We start from the raw sequence: 15,767 nt of genomic DNA, 5'->3' as shown, positions 1-15,767 counted from the left end.
TGAGTTATACTCGAAGCAGTTCTCGATGAGAAATTAGGAGAGGCTAGTGATGGTGATGAAGAACCAAACGTCTTTGAGAGGAGACTGAACTAGAAAAAAAAAAAAAAAAATAAAGAAGACGATGGTAGAAGACGTTGGTAGCAGAAAAAGAAAAGTCAAAGCAATTAGAAGATAAAAGGTTTTAGAATTTGTTTATTTAATGAATAATCTCATATTAATGGAAATTAATTTTATTATTATTAAATTACTTTTTCTCTTTCCTGATAATTATTAAGGGTTAACCATAGTTAGCCCATGATTATGAGACAATTTTTTATTGGGTGGTGGTATCACTAGAGGCTAGCGGTGAGCAAATTTGAATAAAAAAACCGAACCGATTTTTAGTGTGGTGGTGTATACTATAAAGTGATCGAGTATGATCCGCGTACACTTTGCTTGCGTGGAAAGAACGTTATCCAATTGAAAACCCACCCAAAGGCAAAGCCGTCTCACAACACGACAATTCACAAACTCATATGACGACCACGACCAGTAATAATGCCCAATAAGTCTACCCGTGGGACCCCGATCATAGCAAAAGTCACGGTCAGATGGCATGCTGTCACCACCATAGGTCACCGCCCTGTAACTCCTATCCTAATTTCCTTTCGTAATAAAAAAAAGAAAGAAAAAAAACTAATTTGTATAGAGTCGTCTTCTCCAACCGCCGAAGCAAAAGGGGAAAAAAAGGATCCTTTTGATTTTCGCGGAATACCAGTCTGAGTTTCCCGGGAAAAGTCCCAAGCATAGGTTCGTACCCTAACCCTAACCCTAATCTCACTCTCATTTGCAGTTTTTACGGGAATTAATTACGTCTATGTTCATTCAATTAGCTCCGTTTTTCTTTTCCCTGTGATGATCGATTTCTAGGGTTTTGTGAGGAATGTGGTATATGATTCTCATCGGCGATTTTTTTCTGTAATTTTTCCTCTTCTGTGGAAGTTGGAGGTTTTAGAAATTTGCTATATTTGTGTGGCTGGTAAAGAAAGACAAAGAAGCAGTAATGGAAAACCTGTTTATGGTTACTTGAGTGCTTGATTTCGTTTTTCGATGCTAGGTTAGTGGGATTTTGGAATATCAGTAGATGCGAAGCGATGTTTGGTACTTTTGCTGTTTATGTTTACAAGCTTGATTAGGCTGATGGTTTTCTGAAGTCTATAGAGATATGCTGAAGATGTTTTAGATTCAGAATGTACTGTAATTTATGGGTTTGTCATTGATGGAGCGTAAAAGTCTCTATCGGTTGAGTTACTCTGGTGAAGAAGTAGAGATCTTGTGATTTTAAGGAAAAGTAGAATCAAAATAGCATTGATTGTGAGCACTTTTGCAACTCTTTCAGTACTGTTTTGTTTCAACACTGAAAGCACTGGAATAGAGTGCTAAACTGCGTCTTGAAGAAACTCATTGTCATTTACGAGTATGGAATTGTATTCTGCGACACTAGCCATAAGAATCACTGTATTGATTCTGTGTGCACGAGAGGTTTAGCATTGTGTATTAGTGACATAGAGTAGGCGAGGTGCTTCTTCATATGAGGTCGGCATGTGTTTGTGCAAGCCATGATAAACAGCTTTATTGGAACTTCATCCTGTTATCTTGCAAAGCCTTAAACCAGCATTTAGCTGGATATACTGGCTTGAAACTTATGATTTCTTGACATCCATGTTGAGTTTTGCGTTGTGCTTGAAGCAAGTTGGTGCTAGACATTTAAGTTGAACCTAGTATCTTAGATTTAGTGCAGGTATTACATTGGGGGTAGTGTCTTATGTTTACATGTCTGAATATTAGATCTTTGCTTGATTGTTGTCTGATCATCATGAGTGAAAACAATTCACAGCTGTTAATAATATGTTTTTTTTATTCCAAATTAATTGGCGGTTTATGCCTGTGTAATTGAATTCTTGTTTTTCTTACTGCAGAGTTAGGTTCAGTCTGGGTGCTTCTTCGTTTACGTCTTTGAAAAAGCATCTATATCTGACTTAGATGGTATACATCGTTGCATATACTGGACAAAATTTATTAAGAACACTTGAGTAGGCAAAGAGGTAGCTGCCTTTGCACTATTGCAAGACCATAATCTGTTGTAGCAGTTTTCTTAGAGAGAGAAGCGGAGACGTCTAGAAAAGGGCTGATATAATCATTGTGGACTTGATATATCAGTTAAGGATGTGGTAGTGGACCTCTTCTTCAGTTCAACTTCATCAATACTCGAATACTTTTGACTCAATGGGATGGAGGGGCAGTTTATGTTCTTCCTTTTTCCTTTTCACTTTGGTCTCCTCCATCAGAGTAGGAGACATGTGGCCTGTCAATCTCAGTGCTGAATCTGCCGTAGCCATCAGCTGGCCAATCCTCAGTGCGAGCATGTTCGTACTAGTTGCACTGTTTCTCTCCATGTATCTTATCTTCGAGCACTTAGCTGCCTATAATCAACCAGAGGTCTGATCTCAAATACCTTATTTGTAGTAGAAAACTTTTTGCATTATATTTTGATGATCCAACTAATGTCCACTCCCCTGCAAATTTGCATATTGCTTCTACATCATATACCTGTATTCATCTTTTATGGAATCATAATTTTTCTATTTATCTATTTCAGGAGCAGAAGTTTTTGATCGGGCTTATTCTGATGGTTCCTGTTTATGCCCTAGAATCAGTACGGCCAACTACATTTCCTGTCTGCTAGTTTTTCTGGAATTTCTAAATAAATATAGCTGTTTTATTATGATTATGATTTTATGTTATTGTGTTACGAAGTCTTAAAAATACATTACTATGTTAAGAGCACGTGATACCAGGTGCATGCGCTTTTAATCCAAGTGCCTTCGAGACCAGTTCATTATTGCCTTATCTCTTATAGCTCGACGTGACTGTTTAAAAAATAAAATAAAAAAAGAAGAAAGATAGAATAACCAAGACATGATGTGGCATATTGAGTATTTATAGTTTATTAGTTTTAAGGTAGGGATATGAAAGACTAGTACGAGGAGAGATTGCAGATGTTAGGATACACTTATAAAAAGACGAGGGTAGTTTAAGTTGTAAACTGACATTCTTAATGAATACGTACAAGTTAAGTATGAAATAGTATGTGAGCTGCCTTTTCTTTTTCTTTTTCTTTTTAATATACTTTTAAAAAAATTTGGTACTTGAGGGTCACAGCAAAACAGGATATTGACTTGGTTAATAGTATAGTTGTGGAGCTTAAATGAATTCTCCTGCAACTGGAATACTTGCTCACCAGATTTGATAATTGATAGGGTGATATATGTTGGATGTTTTTTACTCCAATTGGAAGGCAAAGGAAAGAAATTGCTCAAGTATAGGTTTCAGTTGCAATCTACTGGTTAGATTTTGATACTTTGATAGTACCAACTTATAGAGTTATAGAAATGACAATAACAGACTGCTAGACTGATCATTTGGATATGGTGCATTGCCTTTTTGTTAGATAATGTTATTACATCATTCGATAGGGAAGTGTTTTTAATTATTATTAAATTTTATTTTCTTATGGTGTAATGCTTGAGTTTGAATCAATCTGGTACTTCTGGAGACGATGCTATAAAGTTTCTCAGAGGAACTATATTCTTACTGCATAGCCTCTAAATGACACGCATTACATTTCTGCATGTACTTGTCCTTTGTCTGCACAAGTTGGAAATAGTACGAGTGTGACAGACGTTTGACTACTGCATGCAGTTGGACCTTTTTCATTTTCTGGCATCCGATTGCTTTCAGCCTTTCATTCTCTAAGAAATCTACTGCACTTCTGTTCAATTTTTTACTATTTACCTTTTGGTGGATTAGTTATATATTGTGTGTAATGATGTTTTTCGTTTGCAGTTTGTGTCACTGTTGGACTCAAATGCTGCATTCAACTGGGAAGCAATCCGGGACTGCTACGAGGCCTTTGCATTATATTGTTTTGAGAGATACTTGATAGCCTGCTTAGGTATGTGTACATAGATGTGGATATTGAATTCTCTGTGGATATTAATTACATATCATTTTCAACTATTGTGGCTTGAATGGGCGTATTCTTTTTTTCCTCAATATATGAAAATTTTGTTTCTGTAAGGAATTATTTGTAGGGTGAGAAATTAATCAAGCCTCTGGAACATAGTTAATAACTGAAAGCCCGATCAAATTTGCTTCCTTTCCGCGAATAATTGTTTTGCTGTTTAAAGGTGGTGAGAAGCGTACAATTGAATTTATGGAGAGTCAGAGCATAGTTGATTCGAGCACTCCTCTTTTGAAAGAAGAATACGCTTATGGAGTTGTTGAACATCCTTTCCCACTGAATTGCTTTATAAGAGACTGGGATCTTGGTCCGGCATTCTATTATGCTGTGAAAGTAGGCATCGTTCAGTATGTATGTACTGTTTTCAAGCTGAAACTTTATTTCTTTAAGTCTTTTTTCTTTGAATTTCAGCCTTGTTTGGTCGTTTCTGACATAATAGTTTTCCAGATGATACTGAAATTGATCTGCGCTCTGCTAGCCATGATTCTTCAAAGTTTCGGTGTTTATGGAGAAGGAAAGTTTGACTGGAGATATGGGTAAGATGTTCCCTTTGTATGATTCTTTTTGTCTTCGATGACTGAATAAGTTGTTTTATAATTGATGCTTGCATTTGCATGCACACACACTCATACTTCTTGATCAGAGAAATATTATATGCACTGGCGGTTGGAATTGTAGATTTATTGCATTTTCTTACACAGCGGCATTTGTTTCTGGCGTAATTTGATTTCTTACTTTTAATTTTGTTTGCTTGCAGCTACCCTTACTTGGCAGTTGTTCTTAATTTTAGTCAGACATGGGCCCTATACTGCCTTGTGCAGTTCTATTCTGTCATCAAGGACAAACTACAACCTATTAAACCACTGGCGAAGTTTTTAACTTTTAAGTCAATTGTATTCTTGACATGGTGGCAAGGTGTTGCTGTTGCGTTTCTTTTCTCTATGGGTGCCTTTAAAGGGGCCTTGGCGCAGGAGCTGAAAACCCGCATACAAGATTACATCATATGCATAGAGGTATTTACATTAGTGATATTGAGTTAATATTGAACTTACATCATATGCATAGAGGTATTTACATTAGTGATATTGAGTTAATGTGTTGAATATTGCTCAAGTTGTCACTGCAATAGGATTTTTAATGTTTAAATATGCAACAGTTTGACGTGAAGGCCTATTATGTATATAACAATTTGACATGTAAACAATGGAAAGCTTCGATTTAGGTTAGAAAGGGTAGGCATGCTGATGCGTGGAAATGATCTTAAGGATGTCCAGAACAACGTGAAGATATCAATGGGGTTTTAAATCTCTCTTTAGATGGGTAGTTTTAAGTTAATGGATTATAAATCTGACTTCACTTATATTTTAGCCATATCTATATTCCCTTCTGTTAAAAGTTCTGATTTTCAAAATAAGACCCTGCTGTTCAGAGGATACTGATTTTAAATTTGTCAAACAGATGGGTGTTGCTGCTGTGGTCCACCTATATGTCTTCCCAGCAGTACCTTACAAACGTGGAGAAAGATGTGTTCGCAATGTTGCTGTGATGGCTGACTATGCATCACTAGGAGCGCCTCCTGATCCCGAGGAGGTTCGTGATTGTGAAAGATCAACAAGAATTCATCTACAACGGCATGATGAGAGAGAAAAGCGCTTGAATTTCCCCCAGAGTGTTCGTGACGTGATTTTTGGAAGTGGAGAAATCGTGAGAACTTAGTTCTAGTATGCTATGGCATTTCAACTTCATTTTGAACTCTTTCTCGGAATCAATGGTGACTTTGCTTTTGCTTTTTATTGTTTTCAGATTGTTGATGACATGAAGTATACAGTTTCGCATGTGGTAGAACCAGTTGAAAGAGGATTTGCAAAGATAAATAAAACCTTGCATCAGATATCTGAGAATGTGAAACGGCACGAGGAGCAGAGGAGGAGTGCCAAGGATGATAGTTATCTTATCCCCTTGAGTTCATGGAACAGAGAATTTTCTGAAGTCCATGAGAATCTTGTTGAAGGGAGTGTCAGTGACAGTGGTTTGTCCAGTGGGAGGAGACAGCACACCCAGTCTAAAGCTTCAACTTCTCGTCCAAGAGCAGGGAGATGATGTCATCAAATATATGGAAGACAAACACAGGAGTATGTAAATGGTGTGGTGAGGAGTTCGACGTGATTTTAGACGATGTCGATATACTTGGGCTGGCGGGAAGAGCTGGGGGTTTATGGAGCTAACACATCGACGGAAAACATTCATGTAAAGGATCTTCTGACCAATGAGTTTTTCTTGAAGTGACCATGCTCAGTACAGAATGGAGCAATGGATACATCAGGTGACAGGGCTAAAGCCACTTTGACTATGTGAACAACTTTCTATGGCTCGTAACAATTTGAATATATCCAAAATGGATAATCAACTTTTGTTTTGGTGGAAGAAAAATATAATCTGGTACAGGATGTGCTATAATATAAACCTTTATTTTTCCTCTATATGGACGTCTTCAGAAAAATGACATTCGGTTAGGCCAGAGCCGCCAGATGCACATTCTTCTATACTGTATATTATTATCAGCAGGTTACCAAATTGCAAATTATCAGCAGGTTACTAAAGGCCTAAACCAGAGCAAAAGGCAAAAAGCTCACCTTGAGCTCTTACTTTTTTCTTTTCTTCTTTCTTTCAAATAGGCAATCTAATTTTTTTTTTCTTGTTCTGCGAAATAGTGCTATATATAATTCCATCACTTGTTTTCATAATTTGAATTTGGTTCTCAATTACACAAAAAAGATTTTGATTGGAATACATTTATCTAATGTGCTATGTAATCTTAAATTTAATTTTTAGGTTAATATAACATTTTTTTTCTTATACTTTTGTTTTCTTTTCTTCTTTTATCCTTAAAATTCTTCTTTTTATTACCCATTTATATGAGAAATTTTTCAGTGTCACGGTCATATTTTTCGTAGGATAACTATACATTAAAAGTCAGGCAGCTGGCAGCTAACTGAAATTGAGGAAAGAAGAAGATATGATTCATGATTAGATTCATTTACAGAAGAGGTTAATTGGGATCCTTTTTGAGCGACTAAAGATTCAACCTCAAACCCATTTACTATGGGCCTGGTCATAAGCCTAGATGACAAATGTATGGGCCTGTCCTCCGACTCACTAGGGTATACTTGTCTCTCTAATAAGATTGGGGAGCTAGGGTTTTTGTGTCCGTCTGCCTCTATAAATAACAACAGCAAGGTCATACCTCTGTATCTATCTGCCTTTTCTCAGTTTCTTATCTTCTTTCTAGTCTCTGTGTTTATAATTTTGAATGAGGCTATGATGATTCTCTGAGGAAGTCATGCACCACTCTGATTTTCTGTGAATGAAAAATTTCTCATACCCAATATATCTGAGCCTCCTTTTATCCCTCAATTTTTGATGTAATTGTTTTTGTGAATTGATTTGTTTCTAGGATTTAGTTGATTGTGTGTCCAGGAATCGAAGGACCAAATGATGGGATCTTCGGATCTTACCATGATGCGGACCGTACAGCTTTTTGCTGATGAGGATACAATTTTGGTCCTGATGGTTCCTTCTTTGACCTTAATTTCCTTGCTTTCTGTTTACAAGCCCTGAAATATGTTCTTATGAGATAGTAAGTTTCTGGGTTTCTTTGTAAATTTATGTTGGAATTCAACAGTTTAGTTTACCAGATGTCTTTCTGTCAACACTGGTTCATCCATAGTTTGTACTTTGTAGTTATTAATTGGGTTCTCCAAATCCATAGATTCCTACATTGGAGGATATGGGAGCTTCTTGGGGTTGATTTAGATGTGCTTGTTCTTATTTTGGATAGTAACTTTTGAAACTGTAGTTTTGTTTGGTAAAATGAATGAAAGCAGTAGAGATGAGGGAGTTAAATGAGTTGGGAGTAATTGTAGAGTAGTACTAAAACTAAAAGTTCTTCTCCATAGAATTCTTCTGCTTCCCTTGTGAGTCAGGAGATGTCTATGGAGAAGATCTTATAGGCTTGGTATTACCTGTTGCCTTTCCTACAACTCGGGGCATATAATTGCTTGAGTTGAGCTTTCAACTTTTTGGCTCATCATCAGGAGCGAAAGGAGGAGATGCGTTTGGGAGAGATAGCCAATCTAGATGTTCTTCTCCATAGAAATCTCCCATTGGGCTCATCATCAGGAGCGAAAGGAGGAGATGCGTTTGGGAGAGATAGCCAATCTAGAAGTTCTTCTCCATAGAAATCTCCCATTGTGTTGTCACACCCCCCCCATAGTCGAAGATTTCTGTGGAGAACAACTTTTAAGTTGGGTATTACATGTTGCCTTTCCTACCAAGGCACTTTGACAACCGATTGACATTGTGATTCCTAAATTCCTTGTTTTCATGCCCAACTGATTAGCGGTGTTTTCCATCTAGTAAATCAACGGAATGCAGATAGTCCATCTAATTGTTTCACATTAGAATTCAATTGTGTACTCTGTATTCTGTTAATAAACTCCAATTAATCTGTAGACATAGACAATAACTGCCTCATTCTCCCCAATCCCCTCATTGGATCCCTTGGTGGAAGGTGAGTTGCAAGAGTCAAACAACTTGGTGGAATGTTGTTCATGCACATTCATATTCTTTAGATTATCATGATCTTCCACGCGATGACACTATAGATCGACCACTTCTGTTCTTTTTCGAGTTTATTTTGGATACTTGGTCCCAAACTCTTAATCAAAATTTCATTCAACAAGTGCTGAATTTGGTGAACACCAGCTTGATGAAGATTTTCTACCGTTTTCGACTTGTACGTAGTTTGGAACTTTTGATGTTGACTATGGTTGTACTATTTGCAAGATGGTTGTTGTTTCTTGTGGCAGTGCTGTTGTGGACAATGGAGGTGGTTTGTTTACACTTTACACTCAGTCCTAATAGTAACTTTTCTTGGTTCAACTTGATTTGATGGTGGTGATGGTGTTTGGTGGGTGGTAGTTGCGATTGCGGATGGTATTAGGTTTTGCCTCAGGATTGAGCTCTTTAGCCCAGTTGGGTTGTGTTTGCCACACTTGAGCCTTTTTTATTTTTATATATATATATATATATATATATATATATATATATATATATATATATATATATAAGAAAAAAAAAACTACAAAGATAAATTATGAGAACGGTCTCATCCAGCTGATCCAAAAACAGGGAGACAGTTGAACGAAACAGAAGGACTAGCTCAATCATGATCAAGGTCAGCTAATTTATCTAGTTACAAAATTTGTCTCATGGAAGATGTGTTGAATCTAATAAGGTGAAACCGTTGAGTAAGAAGCTGATGTCTTCAACCAAAAGCTCGTTTCTCCAAGGAATAGAAATCTTGCTGAGAAGAAAATCAATGAGAATTTTGAATCACCTTCAATCCAAATGTAAGTATGATGATTAACAATAGCTGAGCTTCAACCATCTGTCCGAGCAATAGCTTCAGCTACAAGAATTCTAGCTTGACCAAACTTCTTAGCAGTAGCCAAAACATGATTACCATATGCATTTTATAATGCAAAAATCAATTGATGAAGCGCCATTCTTCATAGAACCATCAAAGGTTAAGCTTAACTTTCTCAAGAGTTATGAAAGGATTTAGAAACTTTCTGTTAGGAATCATTTTGTTTAGCCAGACAGTAACTATTTCCAAAACAAGCAGCCCTAAAGAAGGTTTGAGAAGAGGAAGGAACTAGTTGCTGAAAGACAATTCGGTTTTTAGAGTTTCAGATGGACCAAGAGAGAATTAAAATTTGAGCAATAGTATTAGAAACCGATTCTGAAGCCAATTAATAAAAAAGGGCCGTGACCACTTTCCCAATTTTAGATTCAAAATTGCCCACATACTCCACTAAGAGTTTTTTAACCCCATCTACTCAATTTAATATTTACGTACAGTTTTGTCCTTAACTCAATTATTTAATTACATGTGCATCTCCTTGTCTCTCTCATCCCCCATTCCCCGATCTGCTCTTTCTCTCTCATCCCCCATTCTCCGATCTCTCTCTCTCCCTCTCTGTGGCAGCGTGCTGGGCGTGCGCAGGCGGGGTGGCGCTGGGATAGGCAGGCGTTAGGCTGCGCAAGCGTGGGTGTGCTGTGGTGCGCAAGCGGCGGTGCAGGCCTGCCGGATTCTGCAGCGATCTGTGTTGGGATCTGCGTTGTGGACTGCGCGGGTTGGCCGGTGCGGGTGTGCTGGCCGCGTGGGTAGGAGGACGATGGGATGCTGCTGTGCGAGTAGGAGAGGGACTAGGCGCGGGTGGAGGCTAGATCAAAGGCTGGGAGGCTCCGGTGAGGAGGCTGGATCGAAGGCCGGAATGCAGGCGCTTGGGATCGGTGCTGCAGGTGGTTGGTACTGCAGTTCGCTGGGCGGTGCTGCAGTTCCTTATGGGCTGGTGGAGACGAAGGACAATCTGGTGGGTAGGCCGCCGAGAAGAAATTTTTTTATAATTTTGATGGTCTACTGGGGGGCAGTGAACACATTATTGGCCTCCAGTAGACTTTGAAATGAGGGACAAGGATCACTATAGTGTGGTGTTTTGATAAGTTACCTGTTGTTTTTTGTGTATTAAAGTCAAATTATCTGTGAATCCAACAAAATGGTGCATTTTTGGTGATCTATTGGGGGGCAGTAGAGACATTGGACTTTGTATTGGAGGCCAATGATCTACTATCTGATCAACAATGCAATAATATGATTCTTGGGGGGCAATAATATGCATATTAATTGATCAATTGTGCCTGTAGTGTATTCATTTTAGTTTTGGGAGATTATGCAATTCACTGAGAAGGCAATAATATGATTACTGGGTATTATTAGGAGGCAATAAATTCAGACGCTGAATTCCGGTCAACAGTATGGTGGCCGGATTCCGGCCATTGGTTGCCGGATTCCAGTCATCGTTCACCGGATTCCGGTCACCGGTCGCCGGAGTCCGCAGCCAGCCACTGGTCACCGGAGCACAGCAAGGTGGAGGATGACTTTTCTCTCTAAGTGAGAAAGAAGGAAAGGGCAAAAAAGTCTCAAAAATAAATAAAAAGAATAAAAAAAGAATTAATTGGGTAAAGGGGAAATAATCTCTTAGAGTGTTTTGGGTAAATGAGGTTAAAAAACTGTTAGTGGAGCAAGTGGGCAAATTTTAAGCTAAAATTGGGTAAATGATCATTTCCCCTAATAAAAAAGCTACGCCAATTAAGAGTAGAACTGTAGAAGAATTATGATAAATATTCTAAACCTGAGTAGGGAAAGAACAATGCATGAAAATATGGTCAGTAGTTTCTACCTGAGAATTACAAAAATGGCAGTTAAGGGGAACATTAGCATTGAAAACTGAAAGTCTATCTCTTGTCCTTCATCCATATCGATTCTCGAATTAGAATCCAACAGAAGATTTTAACTTTAAGTGGAATGCTTAACTTCAAAATTTTGTTTAATAAGGGAGCTCTGGAATGTGAAGGAAAACTTTGAGCCTGCAACCAAGTAGCACTTTTGATTGTAAACTTACCTGAGCTGGATGTCCCCCATACAAATTCATCTGGAATATTATGCAAAGGAATAGGTGTAGCAATTATTTTCTAGACAATATCATTAGGTAAACATTAAGAAGACCATCAATTTTCCAAGAGAAATCATCAATAAAATTAGCTAGAGTTAAAGACCAATTTAAGGTATTTCTATCATTTTTTTTTTTTGAAATAGAAGTTGAATTCATTAGATCAATAGCAAAATGGCTGAAGTCTACCAAAACTTACATAAGAAATCCGGCAAGAAAATCCGGAGTAGCCTACCTAAGCTAAAGCGAACCTTTAAAGATCACTGGGACGCTCACATTTAAGCGAGCCTATACAAGAATGAAAAAACCTCGCCTCCTATGGAAAAGAAATCATTAAACTAGCCCTCACTTGCCAATCACGCAATTGTGGTACAAACAAGAGACTAGAAACGTCATAGAAGACTCATAGAAGTTAATCCACCCTCAAACAGGCTCATACGTACCCTAATAAATTAGGGCCCAGATTGTCTTGATCTGAGCCCAAGCCCGTAGGCCCAAGCCCAAATCAAACATTCTCTAGCAAGAATAGGCCCCTGCCCCATCGGCCCAAGGTTGAGCCCAGGCCCAGAAACCCAGGCCCAAACCCGAGCCAACAAGGGAGATGCATCCCTGCACACTGCTCCTTCGCCGCCACCGTCAGACTGTTCTCCGGCGACGCACCATAGCTCTGGCGGCCGGCTTCTCCAACCGTGCATCACCATCCCGATCAAAGACCGCCGAAGCCTCTGCCTTCCGAGTCCCGACCTCTCAACCAGACACGATCGGATCTTCGCCGCCAAGCCCGACTCAAAGCCTTGCGACCTCAAGCCCAGACGCCGCCGTTCGACCCGACTCGTGCTCGCTCCTCCTCTGCAGCCCAGACGACAACCACGAAGACAATCCCCAGCCGCTCTCCGCTGCTGTCGCCCTCGCCACTCAGCGCCTGGACCGAAAACCGCCACCACGGTCTGAGGAAACCCCTCGCCGCACCCACGATCGCCGCAGAGATCTCTCCCCACGTCGCCGCCGTCCACGATCGTCGCCTTTCCCAAAGGAAGAAGCGCCGCCGCCAATCGAAACCTAGGTTTCGAAAGCCAAGTCGCACCGAGAAGCTCGGAGACGACTCCTTGAGTTTGTTCTAAAAAAGGTATTTCTATCATGTTCAGGAATAAGTAATTATAAAAGAAAATGCAAAACCTAATTAAAAGTCCAGAAATTTTTTACTCTCACCAACGCCAACTATTCATTTGATACCTTCTAATAAAAGTTCTCTAGCATCAAGGATCCCTTTTCAAGCAAGAGACTTAGAGGACTTTTTTTTGATAGAGGAAATGATTATTTCTCAAGTATTTAGAAGACACAAGTTTGACCCACCAATTATTTGGTTCAGTTAGAACCTTCCAAGCAAGCTTAGCAAGTGCTTCCTTATTAAACCAAGCAGCAGGACGAATACCAAGACCATCTTTGCTTTTAGGTAAGCAAGCCTGACCCCAGGCAACAGGAGGAGCTAGCGGAAGATTTCTAGAAAAAATATATACTTTCCTTATTAATTCTAGAAGTAATTTTAGCAGGGCATTTAAAACCGGATAAAACATGATTAGGAATACCAGAAAGATTAGAGTGAATAAGATTAAGTTTACCTCCTCTTGAAAGGAAATTTCATCCCGTAAGTTTCTTTTGAATTTTTACAATTAGCTCAAAAGTATTAATAGGATCTTTCCAAAAAATGATATTATGAACTCTAAAATACTTACCAATAGTAGATTTATGAGTAATTCCAAGACAACCGAAGATATCTCTTTTAATAGATAAGTGAAGATTAGCAGAGAAGTAGATGACAGTTTTATGATATTTTATCTGTTAGCCAGAAGCTTCAGCGAAGTTATTATATTTAGTAGTAGCAGAATGAGAAGATTTACTCAAAATTAAACAATCATCAGCATACATTAGGTTAGATATTTTGAAACCATAATTAAAAATAAGAATTCCAACATGAAATTTAGGTTGTAAAGTAAGTAAATTAAGATTTCTAATAAAAGGTTCCACGACTAATATAAATAACTAAAGAGAAAGGGGATCACCTTGTCTAAGGCCTCTAGTAGGAGTAATATTTTCATACGCAGTGCCTTTAAGCAAAACTGAGAAAGAAACTGAAGTAATACAATTTTTAATTAAGTTAATCCAATTAGAAGAAAAAACAAAAGCCTGCAAGCATTTAAAGATGTAATTCCAATGTAAATAGTCTTAAGCTATTTCCAAGTCAAGCTTGATAGCCATGCACCCTAGTTTACCTTTTGTTTTAAAGGAAGAGAATAGCTCATGTGCAATAAGAATGTTGTCATGGATAGATCTTCCAGGTGCAAAAGCACCTTGATTATGAAAGTTACATTTATTTAACAGAGGTCTTAGTCTTGAAACAATGATCTTAGTAATGACTTTATAAATTACATTGCATAAAGAAATAGGTCTATAGTGATTGACAGTTTCAGGGGATTCAGTTTTAGGGATTAAAACAATACAGGTTCTATTAATAAGACTCGAATCAAGAGTATGAAAGAAGAAATCAGACAAAAGTTTAAATAAAGGATCCTTAACCTGATCAGAAAATAAAGTAGAAGATTGCATGCAAACCATCCAGATTGGGAGAAGCTACTTAAGAAGCTGAAGCAGTCGAAATTTTCTTCGAAGTTCACTGCTAAGTCTCTTGGTCTTGTCGAAGCACCGGATGGGATGATAGTGCAAGGAGTTGCTCCGGCAAAGAAGAAGAGAGGCATGCCTCTTGGAGCAAAGAATAAGGTACCCTCAAAGACAAAGCTCAAGATGGATGAGGTCCCTCTTTGATTAATTATCCCACAAAGGTCTCTCGCCCTAGTTCTAAGGGTAAGGAGATTTTGTATTGTTGGCTTGTTGCTTACCTGCTATGCTTTGTTCTTACACCTGATTGACGAGGTACCTGGAGCACCACAATTGAGTACATTAGCGAATTGAGAACCTCATTAATTTTGATTTTGTGTTAAAATACTAAACATAGTAGTAGTACTTAGGCTTGCTGAATAAGTGAACGTTTTTGTACAAGTGGATGCATGATAATGGTCTTTCTTAACCTGCTTGGCCACTTATTTTGGATGCAAACATGAAAAATCATTGTATGTGCCATTTTGGCATCGGATGAATGATATATCTCTTTGCATGTCAAATCAAAAACTAATATTCATGTTGCATATAATATACGTGTATGACGTGGATTACACCCATGTAGTACTTGCTTCATACAATTAAAGAAATAATATAAGTGCGTGACAATGGGTTTTTTCTAAGGGGTCGTGACTACTTACCCAATTTTAGACTAAAAATTGTCCACTTACTCCACTAAGAGTTTTTTAACCCCATTTACCCAATCTAACAGTGTTTGACAGTATTGCCCTCATACTCCCTCTATCTCTCTCTCTCTCGACTCCCTTTCTCCTCCCAGACTCCATCTCTCTCTCTCTCTCTCTCTCTGTGCCATGGCTGCTCTGGCGCCCCACCTCCGGCTTCGGGCCAACATCTCCATCAAGTCAACATCGCCAGGTCCCCCAAGCCAGCCCCAAGATCGGAGCACTGCATCCGGATTCGAAATGAACCTCCGAGCCCCGCCGTCACCCAAAACAGACTCTCTCTCTCTCTCTCTCAAACCAGACTCTCTCTCTCTCTCTCTCAAACCAGACTCTCTCTGCCATGGCTGCTCCGGCGCCCCACCTTCGGCTTCGGGCCAACAACTCGATCGATCCACCTCCGGCGTCGCCCTCACCCAAACCACAGATCCAACGATCCAAGGCCCATTGCAACAACTCAGCCCCAACGCCGATCCGACTCCGATCCCAGCCAGAATCGACTCCGCTCCAACGTCGCCGTCACCCTAAAACACTCCCCGACCACTCCTGCATCGGCCTCACACTCTCGTGGGTGCCCAGAGAATTTTTTTTTTTTTTTTTTGGTATCCTGAGATTTGTTTTTATTTTTTTTTTGTATCTGTAATGTATTCATTTTGGTTCACTTGAGGGCAATAATATGATTATTGGAGGGTAATGATAGGAGTATAATTATGTGATATTAATAATGTTAATCTCTATACTTTCTTTGTTAGTTTAGTGTATTTTCTCGTTCTTTAC

At 38.9% G+C, this 15,767-nt stretch overlaps 1 protein-coding gene and 1 non-coding gene across 2 annotated transcripts; both read left to right on the top strand.

Moving 5' to 3' along the window:
- Nucleotides 1-654: 654 nt before the first annotated feature.
- On the top strand, nucleotides 655-6,543 carry LOC133738853 (protein LAZ1 homolog 1). The gene is made up of 9 exons (XM_062166525.1): nucleotides 655-789; nucleotides 1,959-2,478; nucleotides 2,639-2,695; nucleotides 3,886-3,994; nucleotides 4,230-4,414; nucleotides 4,511-4,599; nucleotides 4,821-5,076; nucleotides 5,522-5,767; nucleotides 5,867-6,543. The coding sequence occupies exons 2-9, from the start codon at nucleotides 2,266-2,268 to the stop codon at nucleotides 6,161-6,163; spliced, it is 1,452 nt and encodes a 483-aa protein (XP_062022509.1). The 5' UTR covers nucleotides 655-789; nucleotides 1,959-2,265; the 3' UTR covers nucleotides 6,164-6,543.
- An 833-nt stretch (nucleotides 6,544-7,376) lies between these two features.
- On the top strand, nucleotides 7,377-7,462 carry LOC133741556 (small nucleolar RNA Z221/R21b). The gene has a single exon (XR_009862002.1). It is a non-coding gene; the product is annotated as a small nucleolar RNA Z221/R21b (small nucleolar RNA).
- Nucleotides 7,463-15,767: the final 8,305 nt, after the last annotated feature.

The sequence above is a fragment of the Rosa rugosa genome, chromosome 3 (assembly GCF_958449725.1).
Source record: "Rosa rugosa chromosome 3, drRosRugo1.1, whole genome shotgun sequence".
In the NCBI taxonomy this organism is placed as follows: Eukaryota; Viridiplantae; Streptophyta; class Magnoliopsida; order Rosales; family Rosaceae; genus Rosa; species Rosa rugosa.
The sequence above is the reverse complement of the archived record's forward strand: the minus strand, read 5'-3'. Positions and strand labels throughout refer to the sequence as shown.